Here is a 21,576-nt window from a genome sequence, read left to right on the forward strand (position 1 = left end):
TCTATTCTGATCTTTGTGGTGAAATTTTTGTGCTCTCGCTTATTTTGAGATTGCACACCCAGCTGAATTTAAGGATGAACCCAGTGGTATGTTCTTTCCTGTGTGACAAGAATGGGTGAACTGGTATCCACCATTTCCCTGTGCTACTACTCCAGCAGTCTAATGATCTACTCTGCTAGGAATTTTTTTCTTGATATTCAGCATATATGTCCTTTTATTCACTTATAACTAGAAGTGTTACAGCCCTGGTGTTGCTTGGGTCCATAACTCAAATAAGTTTTGTTTTTCTTTATGTAATGCATTGCTCGGGGTGGGGAGGAGGAAGGAGAGGAGAGAAGGGGATTACGGATGAGGGGTTCAGTCTGCATGCTGCCCTGGGAAGAGAGGACAATCCTAGCCCTCTTTCATCACACCAACTTAGAGCCAGGTGAGAAGCACCTTTCCACGGCCGTGGCAAATGCAGTGGGCACAGCTGGGAAAGGGGCGCGTGTCCCTCGACTGGGGGGGCAGACAGGCACACTGACACATAGACGCTCAAAAGGGAAAACTCTCTGAAATTTATAGAAGCTAACTGTCCCTTTCTCCACCCTGCCCCCTATTGGCCAAATGGGGGTATAGCTGTCCTGGTTCCCATGTCTGGTCCCCTGGCTGCCCTCATGTGGTCATTTTACAGTATAACTGTCTCTCCTTCTGAACCTCTCCCTTTCCATTTTATGAAAAACAGTCGCATGTCCTGGCACAACCAAACCCTGACCTTGCTTTAAGCTAGGATAAGAGGAAGCTGCCTACCAAATTTGGTGACTCTTACTGTTTAGGAGGAGTTCTTGAACAAATGGACTCACAGATGGACAGACACACACACTCTCTAAATTATATAGTAGATAACCCCAGAAACCTGAACCCAAAGGGAACTAGTAGGAGAAGAGAAAAAACACAAATTGTTAATATAAACGAGTTTATTTCTTTGTATCAGGTGTCCTGCGTGAGTGTGTATGTGTAGATGGTGGAATGGGAAATTCACACTGTGGAGAAAAGCATGATAAAAGACAATGTCAGGACCTCACATAGAGTGGGAATTTAAGAAGGCAATTGTGTTTCTGTAGGAAAATCAGAGTCAGTATTTAATGCATGCAGCTATCAATGGTAAAAAGAATAACAGGAAACTTAGTAATGGGGAAATTAGTTCTCTATATTATAGTGGATCATAACTGGCTGCAGTCTGATAAAACATTACGATAAGAGAATTCTAATCAAACTTGACAAAGAGAATGTGATTTGAAGGATTGGCCACTAAGCTGTGACCCTAAGATAGCCTCCCTGAGCCATTACACAGAACTGGAATAATTTCCTCCCGCTTATGGCTGATACCTCTTTCCATATCAGTAGAAATAGCTGCTCAGAGCTCCCGTCCCTTTCTGCTAAGAGCTCATTCCTTCGGTCCTTTGATTTTATGCTTGTCTTTCCCTCTTAATTCCAAGCAACCCTGACATTTCCCAGCTGAATCCGTACATTGCCAGGATTCCAAAAAGCTCATCAGTTGACTCCCATCCTTAATGTGTGTTGCAAAATGCCTCCGTGGCTAAGCATGTCCTACATGGCCTTAGGGGGGTCATCCTAATATCTCAAAGAGCAATATGGAGCTAATGGAGCTTTGCAGAGCCTGAGCAACTGGCTCTGAGCAGCCAGAGATGAAACCAAACCATCAGAAAAGTGTTGTCACCTCAAGTGCGTCTAGATGGCAGGGGGTTTTTCCCCCGGAAAAACAGCCATTTTTACGAAAAAACTTCACTTACATCCGCACTGCTACTCTGTTCTTTCAAAAAAAAAATTGAAAGAACGCAGGGGTTTTTCCAACATTGGTAAACCTCATTCTACAAGGAAGAACACCTTTTCTGAAAGAGCTCTTTCAGCAAAAGGCATGTGTAGACATGGAAGAGGGAGTTTTTTTGAAAGAAGAGGCCTCCAGGAAAAAGCACACGTGCCCTGGTGGTCACTCTGTCCATAGCAATCACACCTTAAATGCAAAATAGCGTCCATGCAGTGTGGACGCTATCTTTCGATAAAGCAGATCACTTTGGCAGTGTGGACGCTCTCTTTTGGAAGACTTTTTTTGGAAGATCTCTTTCGGAAAAGCTTCTTTTGAAAGAAGCCTGCAGTCTAGATGTACCCCTCATCTCTTGTGTTGCTGGGGTACTGTTGATAGCTGGGTACCTGTGAGGAGCCCTCAGATTTCTTACTGCTTGCACAGTGATAGTTACACCAGCACTGTAATTATACCAAATAGGTGTAGATCCAGTGGGAACACTCTCTGTTGACCAGAAAATCAAGGGGCGCTGGGGAGCAGAATAGGGAATGAAGTGGGAGACACTGTATCAAATGCTTAGAGAAAGTGAGGATTAGGAGTCCTGCCCCCAACTTGGCCACCAAAGCAGCTGTAGAAGTGCAAACGGTCAGAATCAAAACATAACCGCGGGAGAGGGGGAGGAGGAGGATAGGCATTGTGGCTTACTGCAAAGCCGTCATTGTTTCTTAAAACATCGTATTCGTTGTGACACAGTGAAGAGGGCAGGGGTGAGGTGGTATTTTTTGTATCTCCCAGTAAGAGGAAATGATCTCTTGCGTGCGTTAAAGTGTCTGGCTTCATGTATTTCTTGCTCTCTCCATTGCTTTATGTTAACCAACGGACTGATGCTACGAGCCCCATATCTTCCAGTTTCTCTTTACTTTCTGTATGATGATTGTTTCCAAAGCGTGGTGCGTTCAGAGCACATCAGAATGCCAGTCCTTGCTCTCTGGCTGATCTGGAGCTGGGAGACAATTGACACAGGCTGGCCAAGAATTCATGACATTCTCCTGCTTCTGCCTGTTAACATTCCAGCCTGAGCATTGCAAGAACCTGCGGCGCTATTCCAGCCCTACCACAGTAGCTTCTCATAGATGTAGCAGATGGGCTGGGATGTGCCCATGGAGTATGTACACCCTCCTGCACAACACACATGCAGCCTGCCATTGCCAGCCTGAGAAACAAGGCACATTTAGAATCATAGAGTACTAGGACTGGAAGGGACCGCGAGAGGTCATCAAGTCCAGTCCCCTGCCCTGTCATTTAGACCGTGCGGGGGAGACATGTTCCCTGCTGCTAGACAAATCTCCTGAACTTGTGCTCTCCATAAAACATCCCTCCGTGGGCATGTCTAGACTACCCTCGGCTTCCGAAGGAAGAGATGCAAATTTGGTGCGAATTTTCATATCTTCTTCTAATCCCTTTTTCGGAAGAGGTTTTTTTGGGGGGGAGGGGGAAAAGGCAGCCGAGACGGGGGGGGGGGGGGTTTGTGCAACCCCCTCCTTTTTTGAAAGAACCCTGTAAACCTCATTTTTGAGGAATAACGGTTCTTTTGAAAATGGGAGGGTTTGCGTGAAAACCCCCATCTAGACTGCTATTCCCCCCCCTCCCCGAAAAAACCTCTTCCAAAAAAGGGATCAGAAGAAGATATTCAAATTCATGCCAAATTTTCATATCTTCTTTAGGAAGCCGAGGGTAGACATGCCCACGGAGGGGTGTTTTATGGAGAGCACAAGTTCAGGAGATTTGTCTAGCAGCAGGGAACATGTCTCCTCCGCACGGTGCTGATGCACTTTACATGCACACTGCCATTGTTGTCAGACGTGTTGCGAGCCCCACATAGCTTTGGCAGCACCAAGATGCGGTTGCATACTGTGGTGTTGCAGCAATATAGCTTGTATAAAGCTACAGGGTCCTTTGGGGAAGTATGGAGAGGATGCTTGTGCAGTATCATTATGCTTGGTACTGGGATCTGGGGAGAGGAAGACCTGGTACCTCCTGGTGGGTCTTTGTTTCAAGGCTCAGTTATACAAGAGGCCCATTTTTAAAGGCGTGTCTGCATTGTGCTGCTCAGGACCCTGTTCATAGCTTATAAAGGCAGAAGGGGCCACTGTGGCCATGTGATCTGACCCCTTCATAGCACTGGCCAGAGAGCTTGCTGAAGTAATTCCTGTTTGAGCCAGAGAATGTCTCTTCGAAAAAACATCCAGACTTGAAAATCAATCACTCTTCTGCTCCTACGTGCCTTAGTCACTTTTGAAAATGGGACTTCACAGATGAAGTCCCTTAGGCCTTGCAAAGCTGAATGGAGCAAAGCCCTAAATACTCTCAGCCCTGGTTTACACTAGGGAGTTATTTGGAAATAATAAGCGGAGCAGCCACACTACTAAGTCTGTTATTTTGAAATAACGGGCTGGTTATTTCGACATCTGAACTCCTGCTCTCCTCAGGCAAGAATGCTCATTTTGAAATAGTTATTTCAAAATAGCAGTAGTGAGGGTGCTCTTCTGCTGCTATTTTGAAATGATGACTCCCCAGAGTCATTTAAACTAATTACTCCCCCGTGCTTTCTGGGGCTCTGTGGTGAGGTAGCACGTCCACATTAATGGAGTCTACCTCAGACTTGTTGTGAGGCTCCCCCGTAGCATGGACATGCTATTTTGATTTTGTTATTTTGGGAGTTGTTATTTTGAATTTAGTTATTTAGAAAGAATTTCCTAGTGTAGACATGCCCTCAGAAATTGGGGCCGGAGGTCAGTTTTTTAAAAGTATTTAGGCACTTCATGGGGTTTTGAGAAGTGTCTAGGCACCAAACCCCTGTTGAAATCAAGGAATCATAGACATTTCGGTGCTTCTGAAAACCCCGCTAAATACCTACGTATCTGTCCCTTAGTGCCATGAGTTACAGTTTACTTTCGTCAGAGTGGAATGTGCTCAGCCCGTAATTAGACCGAAAACACTGACAGAGCTATCTATTGAAGGGTTTCCTCAGACATATAATTCAGACACTTAATACACTGGCTGACCAGATGAAGGGTCAGTCCTAGATTGCTGCCAGATGGATTTTGTTGGTTGAACAGTGTTCAAGTGTGTTTTTAAGAAGGGTTGGATGCAGAGCAGCTGGCTGACACAGCCCCTTTGCTGCTGCTTCCATGGATGGAGCTGTACTGGTCTTACAGCTATGCTGGGAGGCTTTCGGGAGGAGGAGGGGGAGAGGAAGGGCGGGGGGAGGGGAGGAAAGCTCATTTGTAGAGACAGCCAGTGTCCCTGGGCCTTGGAAATCCCCAGCTGGTTACATTTTACATACCTGAGAGAGTTATAAGGTCTAATCCACTGAAACTGTAGGTCTCTGTAGGCGCCAAGGCCAGCAAGTCAGAGTGATAAGAAGAGTTAACAATCGGGTGATTTCAAGAGCTGTGTGTGCTTCATGGAGTTGTTTAGTTCGGAACAATTCTGTCTTTTCCTGTATAATGTCCCCCTCCACCAAGGGAGTTGTGCATGAAAACAGGCTCTTTGTTCTTTGGGGTTTTACTCAATCCTGCTGCTTAATCCCCACCTGAAACCCTCATATTTTCTTTTGATCATCACGGGCAATTGCCTTGTTGAAGATTATGCTAGCACAACAAATGGACTATGATTGTGGTTGAGAAGTAAGCAGTGGGAACCACTGAATTTTAAAGTATGTATTTACTTACCATAAACAGCAAGTGAGCTTATGCATATTCCTAATTACATCATAAAAATAAAACCCCTGACAACCCAGGGCAGAAATGCCTCTGGATTTTTCAGTGATGTCTCAGGCCAGGTGTACACTGGGTGGCCAAGTCAAACTAAAGTACACAACTGCAGCTATGTGAGTAACATAGCTGGAGTCGATGTACCTTAGTTCAAATTCCCACTGGGGGGGAGGGAGGTCTTCCCTTAGGGTATGTCTACACTACCCCCCTAGTTCGAACTAGGGGGGGTAATGTAGTCATACGGAGTTGTAAATGAAGCCCGGGATTTGAATTTCCCGGGCTTCATTTGCATAAAGCCGGCCGACGCCATTTTTAAATGCCGGCTAGTTCAGACTGCGTGCCGCGCGGCTACACGCGGCACGGACTAGCTAGTTCGGATTAGGCTTCCTAAAACTAACTAGCTGTACACCTCGTTCCATGAGGAGTACAGCTAGTTCGGATAGGAAGCCTAATCCGAACTAGCTAGTCCGTGCCGCATGTAGCCGCGCGGCACGGGGTCCGACCTAGCCGGCATTTAAAAATGGCGCCGGCCGGCTTTATGCAAATGAAGCCCGGGAAATTCAAATCCCGGGCTTCATTTGCAACTCCGTATGACTACATTACCCCCCCTAGTTCGAACTAGGGGGGTAGTGTAGACATACCCTTACTCCTTGTCACCTAGTGGAGTATGGGAGTTGAGGGGAGCCTGATCAGCAGTTGATTTAGCAGGTCCTTTCTAGACCCACTAAATCAACCCCCAGGAAATTGATCTCTGCAGCCTTGATCTCCCAGTAAGTGGAGACAAGGCCTCAGCTGCTGTATATCAGTCACCTTGTTAATTAACATTATTTCTGTTCTTGGTACATTGCTTCTTAAGGACATAAGTGAAAATATTGGCTTTGTTCCTTAGATTCCTTGATTTTTGTGTCAAGCTGCAGAAAAAAAATAGAGTGCTTGTCTCCCTCCTCCCCTACTTTCCTTGCATTTAACATTTGCAGCCTGGATGCAGAGTTTCAGTATGTAGATTCCATGTACTCCATTCAGGTTCTTATCTGACATGGGCCCTCTCTCTCCCTTCCCCCTCTCACTACTTTTCTGTGGCAGCAATATGTCTTCACCACAGGCTGGAGGTTTTGTTCTGTCCCTTTACTCTTTGGTTGCAGGCGCTCACAAGAAATGCTTTGATCTCCTTCACACCACTGATTGATCCTCCAAAGCTCCTATGTCAGATCTGCTAGTTATCCTCTTGCCAATAAGTTCAAAGGCTCTATGAGCTGCTCCTTGGAGCCAGGTGAATCCCCAGATTCTGAAGGCACATCCCCATCTCTTGACCTAGATGCGCTTTGTCAATGCCAGGGGACAGGTTCTTTTCGTGTTGCTCCAGGTGGCATAATGACACTTCTCTCCGGCATTAGGCCCTATCCCAGGCTAGATTTATCTCTCTCCAGCCCAACTTCAAGAAGCAACATTTTTCAGCGAGTCTCTGTGCCATTTAAGAATCTTTTCAACATTCTGAATGTTGTATTTTGTATGTTTCGGGGGAAAGCAGTGGCACACGTTCATGAGACAAAGGCCACATTGTGTTAGAGTCACTGTGTGTCTAGAATGGGCACAGGAGTTGGGAGGAGCAATGAGGAGAAAGGAAGATGACCTGTCGTGCCCACACAAATACCCCTCTCTGATCACATGCCATCTTGCTGCCATGCAGGTAACATTCCAATCAGTACAAGTATTATCAGTGCTGTGAGCTAGAGAAGAGGTATTGTTCCCACACCTGGCTTGTGGGTACCTGTGTGGGTTTGGTTTCCTTTGTCCTGCTGGTATACAATGGATCTTCAGATGAGTGTGGCTTTAAAGGCAAATTTTCAAAGGGTTTCTGAAATGGCATTGATAATGTTTACATCCGTTTGTGTGTGCAAAGCTTCTGACTGGTATGTGTGAAACAAGTATTCATGATCTTCACTGCACATTTTTCCATGAGCAAATACTTTTGTTTTTCTATATGCAATTATACAAATATCTGTAAATATTATGGAGATGTTTTGGGCTGTCCCTGTTACTATAATAATATGCCACAAATGGATGGGAACTATAGGTCCAGTAGCTCTGCTATTTAAACTGAATATTGTTAGTTTGGGTAACAGGAAGGGGAGTGTACCAGACTGGATATTGCTACGTTGCCTGGAAGGAGTAATACATACTCGGAACACTGCTTTGATTTATTCTACAGCTTGAACCTCTCTCGTCCGGCACCCTCAAGACCTGGTCGTTGCCGAACCAGAGAATTTGCTGAACCACAAGAGGTCAATATTGTCTAGCAGCATTACCAACACTTCCACTGCTTGCTGGGCTCTTAGCAGACATTTGGGGTAAATTAGAGCTAATTAACAGCACAGAACACTGAGAGCCAGGGCTGGTAACTGTAAATAAACTTTATGGGATCACGGCAAACTTGGCCAGACCCATGATAAGTGGACATCCAGCTAACTACCATCACGTTGGGATATGGATGTTGCCGAACCAGAGAGTGTCAGACTAGAGAGGTGCAACCTGAAGTAATTTGAGTCTTGGGAGTGACTGTGCGAAGAATACAACCTCCCAGGAATTGCTCACCAGAATTCTTGAAGCCAGATAGAAACTTGAGAGGTTCCTAACTAGAGGAGTGCTGGGTGAGAGGGATGGGGATAGGAGGTATTGGGATATTTGCCTGTATTTTAACCATCTGCTTTTACATGCCTGGTCACTGACCACGAAGAGGGACAGTGCACCAACTCAGTCCCGGGCTTTGAGTTGGTTTTAGTGCTTGTCCGTTGCGGAGTTCTTCCATTATGCTAGCGCCCTGGGCTGAGCCCGGAACATCATGCCAACAGGGGTCACCCTCGTCCCTTCAGATCCTGACAGATATAGTTAAATACCTGAAGACAATCAGGCCTTGTCTACATTAAAAGGAAGATCATTGCTGCTGCTGTGATTGATCTTCTGGCATTTGATTTAGTGAGTCTAGTTAAAACTTGCTAAATCAAAGTCAGAGAGCATTCTCAGTGGCATACAGTATTCCTCCTTTTGTGAGAAGTTAGGGAAACTGACAGGAGTATTTGCTTCCATCGAACTCCTGCTGTGGGGATGCCTTCAAGCTCGGCTTAAGGTAAGCCGACTGCAGCTATGTAATGTCTGTTGTCTCAGTATTAATTTAGTGTGGAGAATCACAAAGACTTTACTAGGAGTGGCCATAAACACACAAGAAATGTCCAGTCCATATGTAATTTCCCAGAGGCAATGAGATGGAGCTGGACAGTCTGTATTTTAAATAGATTCACAATTGGGCTACGTCTACACTAGCATGATTTTCCGGAAATGCTTTTAACGGAAAAGTTTTCCGTTAAAAGCATTTTCAGAAAAGCACGTCTAGATTGGCAGGATGCTTTTCTGCGAAAGCACTTTTTGCGGAAAAGCGTCCATGGCCAATCTAGACGCACTTTTCCGCAAAAAAGCCCCGATCGCCATTTTCGCGATCGGGGCTTTTTTGCAGAAAACAAATCTCTGCTGTCTACACTGGCCCTTTTGCTCAATAGTTTTTCGGAAAAAGACTTTTGCCAGAACGGGAGCAGCATAGTATTTCCACAAAAGCACTGAAAATCTTACATGAGATCGTCAGTGCTTTTGCGGAAATTCAAACGGCCAGTGTAGACAGCTGGCAAGTTTTTCCGCAAAAGCAGATGATTTTGCGGAAAAACTTGCCAGTCTAGACAAAGCCTTGAAGTTTTCCTCAACCATTTCTTCATGAAATAAGGTGCTACATGCTAGCAAATGAAAAACGTGAAGTTTCCTTGTAATCTGAGTCCAGGATACGGAAGTTTGTATGTTTGGAAGAGAGATAAGCTGCGATAACAAATTTAAAAATGGAAATTAAACTATGGTGATTGTTTAACAAAGAAAAACATTTGTCAATATCAGTAATTCCCAGTGGAGCAAGAGCCTCAAGGATAAAATGTTGAAACTAATTAAAGCCTCATCACAGTTGGACTTTTTGCACTCTTGGTGTTGCTCATGGTAAGTTCAGGTATTTTTTCTGTGGTTATGTGTAGCCCTGCTGAGAGCCAGACTAGTGCTAGACAAAACGAAAACCAAGAAACCTTGTGTTCTCCACAATTCATGGTGTATTTAATTTCCCCCTAAGAAAACATCGGTCCCAAGCTGTGAAGCAGAAGGAGTGCTCCCATGAGTGGGCAGGATGGGTGTTAAATTATATACTCAAACACCAGCTTGATAACAAAAGCCAACAATAAAGTCTCGAAAAAGCATCAGATGTTGCTTTCTTCAGTAGGACCCTGGTATCACTGGGCTCATTGCTGGACTTAAGGAACAATCAAGATATTTGATAGAATAAAATAAAATCAGGTGGATAAATCATCACCAAGTTAGAAAGTCAAACCTAGAGAGACAAGGGCTACGTCTAGACTGCAGGCTTCTTGCGCAAGAAGCTTTTGTCAGAAGAGATCTTCCGCAAAAACTTCTTGCACAAGACTGCGTCCACACCTCAAAAGCTCATCAAAAAAGCGATGCGCTTTTGCGAAAGACAGCATCCAGACTGCATGGACGCTCTCTTGAAGGTAAGCAATGATTGGTATGCACAGAATGGCCACCTGCCAGGAGGCGAAAATACCAGACACCTGGCAACTGGGCCCAACCCCTGCCCTCCCCTGGCCTCCAGCCCCCGCCCCTCTGCTTACCTGGGGAGGGAGGCTCGATCATGAAAACAAGATGGCCGCCGGCAAAAAGACCTGAAGCAAAGGGGAAGCAATGCCTTCCCTGGGTCTTAGTGCTCAACCTCTCTCCTTTCGCACTTAAAGGGGCCATGCGATATCAATGCTGTTTTGTTTTATTTATTTATTTATATTTTGCTTAATAACTTTCGCGGTCTCTTTTTTTTTCCCTCAACAACTTTGGTCTTCTCCCTTTTTTTCCCCCACTGGTGTTTTTTTTTGGGGGGGGGCGGGGTGCGTTCGGTATTTTTGGTTAAACCATCTGGCAACCCTAGTGATTAGTCAGGATGGCAGCCTATGTTAGTCGTAAGAGTTCAGGACAATCTAAACCAAGCCCCCCATCTAAGCTGCGTTTGGCTTTCATTGAACTGTTAATATTTGTAAGGGTCACTTGCTTTCTCTGCTAGTTCTAATAAATGTACGTTTCTGAGCTAATACTTTTTGGATCACCAGCCCCGTCTCTTGTAATTTCAGCTACTTGAATAATTATGGTCTCTGGACTCATAAATTGGATCAATGGGACAGGAGGGCCCCTAAAATGGATGATCACAACAGAATTGGCAGTAGCAGTACATTCCTCTCCGAAATGCATAAGCTGTAATCCATCATTTCACACTCCCACTTTTGCACCAGTCTGGGCCCAGACGCACTCCATACTCAAGCAAAAGTCCCATTGGAGTCAGACTGAGTGAGCACTGTTGGATCAGGCCCTATGTAAAGGTTCATTTCAAATGCACAGAGCTGCAAAGTCTCATGCTCATCTAGACATCGTGTACACTTTGTCTCCCCCACCTGCCCAGTGTTAATAATTATCTGAGTCCTGATTGCCCTTGTGAAATGCATTAGCATTGACTTCCGTTGTAAATAGTGCCCTGCAAATCTGCGCACATCTGCTTTATGTGGATGCATATCTCCACGGGTCACTTTTGCGGATATGGATGTGGATACAAATTGCAGATCTAAACCCCCGCAAATTTGCAAATATCTGCAACTCATTTTTTGTGGATACAGATGCGTCTGCAGATTTTGTATCCGTGCAGAGCTCCAGCTATAAAGCTTAGTTTTGGACTTTGTTACAGAATTTGTTTAGTCTAAGTAAGAAATTATTATTACGGTGACTCACAGCATTGTAAGACCCCACAGATAGACAATTTTATTGTAGGGAAGGAAGGAAGGAGGGAAGGAACTGTCAGTGTATTCTTATTTTTACACAATTCTGCTTACATTGGATTAATATTATCCAAGTGGGAGGTATTAACTAATTACACTGTGCTTAGATAAATCAAAGGAAACATACATTTAATGGGAAAAGAACTGTTCATATTTAAAAATGTTTCCCCTAACTTTGGTTAACAATAAATTAGATTATGAAAAAGGAAGGATTTCAATACCTTAACTGAATGCTCACCATCTGTGTACATTTTTGCATTTCACTTGGCTAGAACAATGAAACTTGAGTGCTCAGTTTTATTACTTGTTTATGCTCAATGTTGTTTTCTCATCTGCTAGAATGGTGATGTTCTGACCATCCAGTAGAAAGTAGTTTCTACTGATATGTTTTTTTATAACTCAAAATTTTGGTCAATGCTAGTTATGAAATAGTTAAGACTATTAGTGTTATTTTGACTTATACAGGCAATAGTTCTGGCTCATTTGCCCAACTGTGGGGAGTAAGCTCCACAGTTTAGTACAGCCATAGAGACAGTACAAAATCGAGACTGTACCAAATCTTCATTGAATGTTGACTCTGTCTAACTAACCCATAAGCAAGTAGATGGTAGCTCTGATGCCATGTTTATCTATCACCTCCCCTACCCCAGAAAAGCAGCTAGGAGAATCTGCATTTCTCTAAACACTCAGTATTTTTTCAATAAATAGCAACACTAGCTCTGCTCTTTATGCATTATTTTGAGCAAAGAATTTACAATGAGAATTAACCACACTGGGCTCATTGGTGGAAAGCAGCAAGTTGGGAACAGGGTTCCTTTGGCATTCCAAAAGAAGAAGTTGGGAAAGAGACTTAATTGCATTTTTAATCTCTGGTTCAGGGACAGAATAGCCTGAGCCTTGAAAGAGAAGGTTAATTAGTAATTATACAGCAGCTTTCCTCCTGCAAGATGCAGAAGTCCATCTGCTCTGATGTAATTTGGTCTTTCACCCCTGCCACTCTGGGACAGTTTGATGTTTTGGAGTATAATTTTCTTGATTTGTTAACCAGTTATTTTGCAACAACACGTTCCACCCAGAAACTAGGTAGCTCCAAGGATTGGGAATAAGAAATGCAGCTTTTCAGCTCTCTGGCATTGTTTATATTTACTGAAAGATCAACACTCCGGATTGATCTTCTGGGGTTTGATTTAGCGGGTCTAAGTAAGGACCCACTAAATCGAATACTGAAGGCACCCCTATCAACTCCAAGACTCCTCAGCATCAAGAGCAGTAAGGGAAGAAGACAGAAGAGTTTCTCCCATCGACCTCCCACTGTGGGGCCGCCCCAGAAAATCAGTTTAAGGTGTGTCAACTCCAGCTACGCAATTCTCATTGCTGGTGTTGCGTATCTTAAGTTGAATTTCTCTCCCAATGTAGACTTAGCCTGAGTCTCTGAAGTAAACGATTCCCTAATTGGTACTGAAAGTTCTTGCCATCTAATGTCTGACCTATGTGAACTGGTAGCATCAATCCAGTTGCCAAATATTTAAGTGTCCACTTTATTGCAAACAGATAGGTGATCCCCACTTCTTGTTTGTTGACACTTTCAAAAGAAAGAGCCAGGGAGTAAGTGGTCCATGGCAATGTTCCCTTCAGGGCAGGGCTAGTTTCTCATTCTAGATCTAGAGTAAATAACCAAGGTAATTCACTGGTAGAGGAAAGAGCTGTTGTTTATGTTAAAAAAACCAAAAATGACACTTGCATATGGATTCATTCAACAAGGCATATGGGGGACAGATTCCAGAAGTGGACATACGTTCCCAATAATAAGAAGAAATGCAAAAGGAAATTCACATTATACTGGAAGATGGGATCAGAAAATGAGACCATATGAAGACTAAGCAGAAGAAAGCTTCAGTGCCAGACAGGAAACAGAGGAGATACACTCCCTCCTTTCCAGACTCGTTGTAACCACTCAATACATTGTCAAAATGTGCAGAAAAAGACCAAGAGTCTGCCTGGAAACCATACTGGGTGTGCTGGTCAGACACAGGCTGACGGAGCACCTGGAATGCTCGCATTTCATTAGGCTGGGTTCTTGAAAGGGAAATCACACCTAACAAATCTAATGGCATTTTGTTGGAGGGAAAGCAGCAAAGAATTGCAAGGGAAAGCAGCTGTGGATACAATTTAACTCAGCTTTAGGAAAGGGTTGGTTGATAGGAGAATTGTACAAAGAACTAATCAGAAAGTCATAAATACAGCACATTGCATTGCATTAAAGAGCTTATACACTTGTATGTTAGGGATGTAAAATTCTGTTTAATTAGGCAACCAGTTAAACGTTATGTTTAACCAGTTAATTGGTTCAATGTGGGCGGGTGGGGAGGCTGCTGCGGTCCCCATTGGTTAACCATTCACATCCTTATTATATATAATTGTTCATAATTAGTGCTGTGGATGAATCAAATCATCATCAAAACACCCGTATCTTCATCATATGAGTGGGGACTTCTTTTTACCAGACTCTGCTAACAAGGAAGCTGTAGCATCGTTGTAGTAAAATAAACACATACTCCTCATAACAAACTATTCACCAAAGCTAGAAATATTTTCTGTTCATGAATTATCAGCAAGTTTGTATGAACATTTGTTTAAAATGTTCAGCCAAAAAGATGAAGTGAATGTCTTTCTGCTTGTGGATTGCTCATGAACCGTTTGCTGGGCCCATTGCTTAATAGTCACTATTTGTTCTGTATGATTGGTCGCTTAAAAAGTCTGGTATTGTGTCTGCTCTCCCAAATCACAAAGAGCTTTCACAATGGCTACACAAACAGTTCTGTAGTACAGACACCTATCGGCGTTGTTAGGTGTATGTTACATCTCTACCTTTGTTGGAATAACGAATATCCAAAGCAATATCTCAGAGTATTCTTTGTGAGTAATCTGTAAGTAATCATACTTCTCTGTTAGAAAACGTCAACCTCTCACCCACATCTGGCTGTGTGCAGATAATTCATGGAGGGAAAACATTGCTAATGTTTTGTTGAACAAATTGTAATGAAGAGTTCATCTAGTTCAAGCAGATGTCGAGACTGTGTGTGACCTAGAGGATTTTAGGGGCAGTGAGGTCTTATTCAAACTAGGGCTGACTTTCAAAATCTCTCCATTTTTAGTTATTTAAAAAAGATTTTACATGCAATGCAGGATTTGAGACCTTGAAAATTCTGGACTGTGGCGATTAACATTTTACCTCTTATAAGCCCCAAATCTTGTCTGTTTAAGTCTCCATGGTAGAGTAGTTTCCTGAGCAACTACCTGTGAGGTTACTTACTGTGTTAGTTTCCCCATGTGCTGCAGTCCAGCACCTGGTTAATCAATGAGACCATCTCTCTGAAGATTTCACGGTACACGTCAGACAGGAACACATGTTGCCTCTCGCTGCGCCGAGCCGCACGTGTGTCAGCAAATCAGCATGATGGAGCATGATGGAGCCAGGAGAGCACTTTGCTCTGACATGTGGAACCGGACCAGCAGTCAGAGGGCACATTTTAGAGGTGCGCACAGTGAGTTCATGACTGAATCAGAAAGCAAAGAATTTGCTATTGAAGGCACGAAGGGAGCAGGTGTGTGGGGATATTTGGAGAAGCATCCAAAACTGAATGAGCAAGGAGTGGCACCAAGAAAAATTCTGGATGGGGGGCAAATTTGTGCAGCATCCTTGCTTCGGTCGCCCTGTTGAGGGGACAGCTGCTGACGGGGGGTTAGCAGGCCAGCCCTGTCCAGGGAATGGGGTGGGAGGTTGGGGGGTATCTCCCTGACAGCATCAATGTCTGGCTCAGTCCATGCTAAGCTTTTCCCAGGCATGGGCGGTGGGTGAACGTATGGCTGTGCAAGGCTATGGAAGTGTTTAGAAGAGGAAGTGAAGAAGAAATTGGTATCCCACTGAAACGGCACGGGGCATTTCAGGAGTATTCATACCCGCGCTGGGGCTTTGGCTTGGATGCTGAGTTTTTAATAGTGAAGGTGCCGCCTGCCATGAATAAGGGCCATGTGCTGCCATCTCTGCTTGGGAGGAGATGCAGAACAGCAGGACTTGTGGAGGGCTATGCACGTCTCATTCATTTGACCTCACGCTCCGCAGTGGAATGCCCTCAAGCCATTTTGATGTCAGAAATCTGCAGCCCTGCTGTTATGCACAGAATTCAGGAAGTTTACAGAAGATAGAGAGAGCTACTTGCTGTCATCGGCTGGGAGTTCAATGCGATGGTTTCTGTTACAGCGCAGATGGACCTTGTCCAAGGGAACAACTGGCTTTTATAAACCCTGGGCCTTCATAAAAATGCCCCTTTGGATTCTCACTCTTTGACTGTAATTACATTGGATGAGCTACAACTTGGAGCAAAACATGTTTCAGATCAAGCTGATTTTAATGGCCCTGTTGGTAACAAAATGTTGTTTATGGGATTATGCCACAGGATATGTTCCTTTCCGTATGTTTGTTCGGCAGAACTCCCTTAGTTCATGGACAGCTGCGTCTGGAGAGGTGCTGAGGATCTGCACATTTTGGATGCTCAGGCTCTCTCAGAATTTGGCCCTTATCAGCTGCATCTAAATAATAACACTTTGCCCTTTCCTATCTGTCATCTAAGTATCTCAAAGCATTTTACAGGTCAGGATTATTGTTCTCAATTTGCCAACAGAGGCCTTGTCTGCACTAAAAGGAAGAGCGCCGCTGCTGTGATCGATCTTCTGGGGTTCGATTTAGCGAGTCTAGTTAAGGCTTGCTAAATCAAACTCAGAGGGTGCCCTCACTGGCATCTGGTGGTACTCCTTTCATGAGAAGGAAGGGAAGCCGACAGGACCGTTTGCTCCGGTAGCCTCCCACGGTGGGGACACCATCGGACTTGGCTTCAAGTAAGCCATACCATGATCCGAGCTGCCGGGTCTAGTGTAGACGTGACCAGAAAAACTAAAATTCTGAGAGGTGAAGCAACTTGTCTGATGACAGTTCCGACAACAGTACCATGAGTAAACCGTTTCTGATTCTAAGCCACGTGCTTTCTCTGCTGGAGTTTAATGCCCCATAAAAGCCGATATGCACCAACGACACTTGAGAGATGAGCCAAAGGGCTTGTTTCTCTCTCTGTGGGCAGCCATCACATTGCTGGGAAACAAAAGGCTTTTTAATGGCAAAGTGACAAGTGTAAGGTTTTCTGTTTTCCCCACAACAGTCCCTGGGGGCAGGGTAAGGCATGCAGTTCCTGGTTGCTGCTTTTGGCATTAGTGATGTCAACCATTAGTGATGCAGGAGCAGCACAGAAAGAACCCAGGACTCTAAGGCTACATCTAGACTGCAGGCTTTTTGTGCAAAAAGCTTTTGTCGGAAGAGATCTTCCGCAAAAACTTCTTTCACAAGAGCGCATCCACACTGCAAAAGCGCATAGAAAAAGCGATGGGCTTTTGTGAAAGAGAGCGTCCAGACTGCAAGGACGCTCTCTTGAAAGTAAGCACTGGTTGGTATGCACAGAATGGCCACCAGGGCACCTGTGCTTTTTCCTCTTTCCTCTTTTTGCGCAAAAAAACCCTCTTCCACATCCACACACGCCTTTCGATTCTCTTGTGCAAAAACACGTGTGAGGTGTGGACGCGCCGCGAGTTTTTGCAGAATCATAGAATCATAGAATCATAGGACTGGAAGGGACCTCAAGAGGTCATCGAGTCCAGCCCCCCACCCTCAAGGCAGGACCAAGCTCCGTCTACACCATCCCTGACAGATGTCTATCTAACCTGTTCTTAAATATCTCCAGAGAGGGAGATTCCACCACCTCCCTTGGCAATTTATTCCAATATTTGACCACCCTGACAGTTAGGAATTTTTTCCTAATGTCCAATCTAAACCTCCCCTGCTGCACTTTAAGCCCATTACTCCTTGTCCTGTCCTCAGAAACCAAGAGGAACAAATTTTCTCCTTCCTCCTTGTGACACCCTCTTAGATATTTGAAAACTGCTATCATGTCCCCCCTTAATCTTCTTTTTTCCAAACTAAACAAGCCCAGTTCATGAAGCCTGGCTTCATAGGTCATGTTCTCTAAACCTTTAATCATTCTTGTCGCTCTTCTCTGCACCCTTTCCAATTTCTCCACATCTTTCTTGAAATGTGGCGCCCAGAACTGGACACAGTACTCCAGCTGAGGCCTAACTAGTGCAGAGTAGAGCGGCAGAATGACTTCACAAGTTTTGCTTACAACACACCTGTTGATACAACCTAGAATCATATTTGCTTTTTTTGCAACAGCATCACACTGTTGACTCATATTCAACTTGTGGTCCACAGTGACCCCTAGATCCCTTCATGAAGCTTTGGAAGGCTGGAGTTTAAAACCTCACACACATATCAGTTTGGGTAAACGCTTCAAATACATACGCTGCCATGAGGTACGATACGCTTCACCTCCTGTCCTCAATTGCTGGGGCCGTGCTCTGTGTGATATTAAACTACGGCTCTTCTTTAATCCGGAGGGGGTGCGTGGGTTGTGCATTGGTTGGGTATCTACTGAAGATTGCCAAACCACTTTGGGGAGCTGTGGGGATGAACGGGCCTTTCAGTTATTTGGATGGCTGTGCAATTATGATCTTACGGTGTTTCCCTCCCCTTTCAGCTGTCTGCAATTACGGCGTGTGTTTCAATGGAGGACACTGCATGGAAGGATCTTCTCAGCTCTGTCACTGTCCCTTTGGGTTCCAAGGACCCCGCTGTCAGTATGGTAAGTAACCTGCCAGCCCCTTACCTTCAGCCTTACTCTGAATTGAAAGCCAGGGGCACAAGCAATGACAGATGTTTCCCCTGATGTTTTGTTCCTGCCCCAGTATCCTTTTTATCTTTTGCAAGCTGCGGTTTTATCTGCAGAGTGCCATTAATTTGCTCAACGCTTACTCTGGCTCCTGCGTGTGATGTTTTGGGAATGGGATATTTGGGAAGGAAATGCCGGTCATGCCTTGCTGTGAATACAGCCCAAGCGCTGCGTAATGTACAGTGGCCTTTATTCCTGGCCACCCCCAGTAGCAGTGGTTGGCTGGAGTCTGAGAAGGAAGCTGATTAACACGGGGTTGAACAAAGCACCCCGGGGTCATTTCCCGTGAACTGAGCTGCTAGCCATTGGATGCCATTGGAAAGCGGCAGGAATGGTTAAGCTATTTCCAGCCAGGGTTTCAGCCCATGTTTTCGCATGGAGATGTTGTTTAAACAGTGAGTGAGTCTACAACAGAAAGGACCAGCCAGAGCAGTTCTGTCTTCTCTCCGAGCTTATGGATTTTGAATTGTTAAACTCTCTGCAACTAGCTCCAAACACAATACACACACTCTGTCTTGAGTAGGTTAGTGAACTTCTTATATTACACCATTCAGCATCTTCTTGTTCCCGAATATGCTGTTCTGCTGCTGGCAAGCTGGGCAGATGCTCAGAGCTGGGGCGGTTTGCTATATTCCTCAGTCCTTGTACTCGTTCCGCTGCTGCAGAATAAACGAGCAGCGGAATGCTGCACTTTGAAGAGGGCGAGGGGACAGGTTCCCCCCATTCTGGTGTACCAGAAAGCAGGTAATTACTTGCTCACCTGCAAGGTGGCCAGCGAGGTTTCAGCTGCTGAGTCAGCATGTTAGAGCCTATTTTTCATGCCACATCTGTTGTAAGGAACTTTAATGATTGTTACAGGTATCAATTAAGAAGTGCTTAAAAGGCCTTTAAGTCTCATTCAGATAATCCTGTTAAAGAAAAAAAAAACCACCCCTGGTTTGTGCTCATTCAGAAATACAATTGCATGTTCATCCAGAAAGTTTTTGCTGCTGTAAAAGTGTTTGTTCTCAGCGTTAGATTGTGTTTTCAACTGGCTCTGGAGCCAACCTGGGCAGGCCGGAGGAGGGGAATTGTTCTCTCCCAGAGAACCTGAGGCCACGTCTTCACTTGCTGTGCCAGAGATTGATCTTCTGGCATTTGATTTAGCAGGTGTAGTTAAGACCCACTAAATCGAATGCTGAGGGCAGCTCCAGTCAACACTGGCACTCCTGCTCCCATCAGCCTCCCTCTGTGAAGACAGCGCCAAGCTTGGCTTAAGGGAAGCCGACTCCAGTTTCTTATTTCATGCAACTGGAGTTGTGAACCTTAACCCGACCTTCTGAGTCTAGTGTTGACCTGGCCTGAGTCTTCCTTTGGACTTGATGGGGCTGATGAACAGCAAGTGCACGCTGAGTTGGCTCGTGATCCTGTATTTAGTGCTCCCCCCATTTTCCTAGTGTAAAATACACCAGTTTCCCCAGTCATTGAAACAGGAATTTCTTTGAAGGCCCAGCTGTGCCGGCAGCAACCATTTGGTGCTGCGATTTTGCTGAAGGGCATCTACCCCTGAATTATCTTCAGCCACAGAGGCTTCATTTGAAACCAAATGGTTTCTTGAGCCTGGAGCTCACTGTGCTGTCCTGTTCAATGGGCTGCCGGCGGAGTTAGTAACCAGCTTTGAGCAGGCCTGCTGGCATACGGGGTCCAGCACCAACATACCCGCCAATGTTTCATTCTGTGCATGGGGCTGCTTGAAGCTGTCTGCACAGCCTCCCCTCTCTCGGCAGAGAAAACGAACCAACAAGCGGCCGGCTTCCTTACGCCTTGGTGAAAGAGAACAGAACCACTACACGTGGGTTGTGGCTTGGTACTTGCATTGGTGCATACAAAGTGGGATGTTGTGGAAGTGCAGACACAGAAGTTTAACCAACTTTTCCCTTCTCCAAAGTGTCCCGCCAATGACTAGGAAACCTGTGTGAATCAAGCCTTTACAAAAATGGAGGGCAAGGTGCTAAGCAGGATTAAAATTCTGACCTCCCCGGAAGTAAATAGCAAAACTCCCATTGACTTCAGCAGAGCCTGTTCTTTATTGCTCTGCAAGCTGAGTTTTGGCACAGCCAACCATGGGGCAAACCTCCCTAATCTGCAGGATTTCAGTGTGTGATGATAATTCAGTTGGTGTTTTGTGAAATCTGCAATAGTACTGCAGATTGCACTGATACTTGTGATGTAGATGCTCCTCTGTTAGGTGCTAGACTGTGTCCACTAGCTAATTTCACTTTGGGCTTATCTCCATTTGCTGGGAGATTGATGCTCTGGAGATCGATCTCCCAGGGTTTGACTTAGTGGGTCTAATAAAGACCTGATAAATCAACCACAGATTGTGCCCCTGTCGACTATGGTACTCCACCGGGTTGCAAAGAATAAGGGAAGTTGATGGCATGCAGAGGGACGCCATGGAAATTCAACCTAAGGTACACCAATTCCAGCGACACTATTTGTGTAGCTGAAGATGTGTATCTTAGGTTGACTTTCTCCCCTAGTACAGGCCTGGCCTTATCTTTTAAAATAGTAGTGGCTCACATTCACAACATAATAGAGGTGTTGTCTCCTATTACCCATTTGTTTTAGGCCATGTCTTCACTCTGGGAAGATCTATGCTACCACGATCAATCTTCCGGAGTTCAATTTAGTCGGTCTAGTAAAAAACTCAGAGGCCACTCTTGTTGGTGTCCAGTACTCCTGCGAGGACTAAGGGAAGCAGACAGGAATGTTTACTCCCATCAGCCTTCCACTGTGGGGACATTGGGGAAACTCGAATCAAGGTGCATCGACTCCAGCTACGTAATTAACATAGCTGGAGTTGCCTAACTTGATTTTGACCTTTCCCCTTTAATGTAGACCTGGCCTTTCTCATCCAGTCCTCGGCTTGAAGTTTCTCCCCCTTCCCCCCCCTTACTGAACCTCTTGAAGCTGTTGAAGGGGGTTGCAGTTTTGTGGTTTTCCTTGCCCTTTCAGGCCTTGACTCTGCAATCACATGACCCAGAGGGCTGAAAGACAGCCTTTGCCAGACCTTGGCATCATCTATTGCCTGCCCTGAACAACCCTTTGAGATTGCATCTCTCAACTGAAGATAAGCACCGGGCAGCATACGTTGAAAGGGCAAAGATAGCGAGTTTTGCCAAAGATGCCAGAATGCCTAGTCCGCACATGTCATCTCCTCATCTGATTTGTCACTCATCACAGCTGAACGTTCATTTTAATAATGAGCT

The 21,576-nt window shown here is 45.0% G+C and overlaps 1 protein-coding gene across 2 annotated transcripts in view; it reads left to right on the forward strand.

Moving 5' to 3' along the window:
- The window catches only part of MEGF6 (multiple EGF like domains 6), a 287,060-nt gene that overhangs the window by 29,864 nt on the left and 235,620 nt on the right, over positions 1-21,576 (forward strand). For both annotated transcript variants that reach the window (XM_075906529.2, XM_075906530.2), the window contains exon 4: positions 18,134-18,238. In XM_075906529.2, coding sequence (XP_075762644.2) covers positions 18,134-18,238 — 105 coding nt within the window. The remainder of the gene's footprint in view (positions 1-18,133; positions 18,239-21,576) is intronic.

This window comes from Pelodiscus sinensis, chromosome 24 (genome assembly GCF_052426305.1).
Source record: "Pelodiscus sinensis isolate ZL-2025 chromosome 24, ASM5242630v1, whole genome shotgun sequence".
In the NCBI taxonomy this organism is placed as follows: domain Eukaryota; kingdom Metazoa; phylum Chordata; order Testudines; family Trionychidae; genus Pelodiscus; species Pelodiscus sinensis.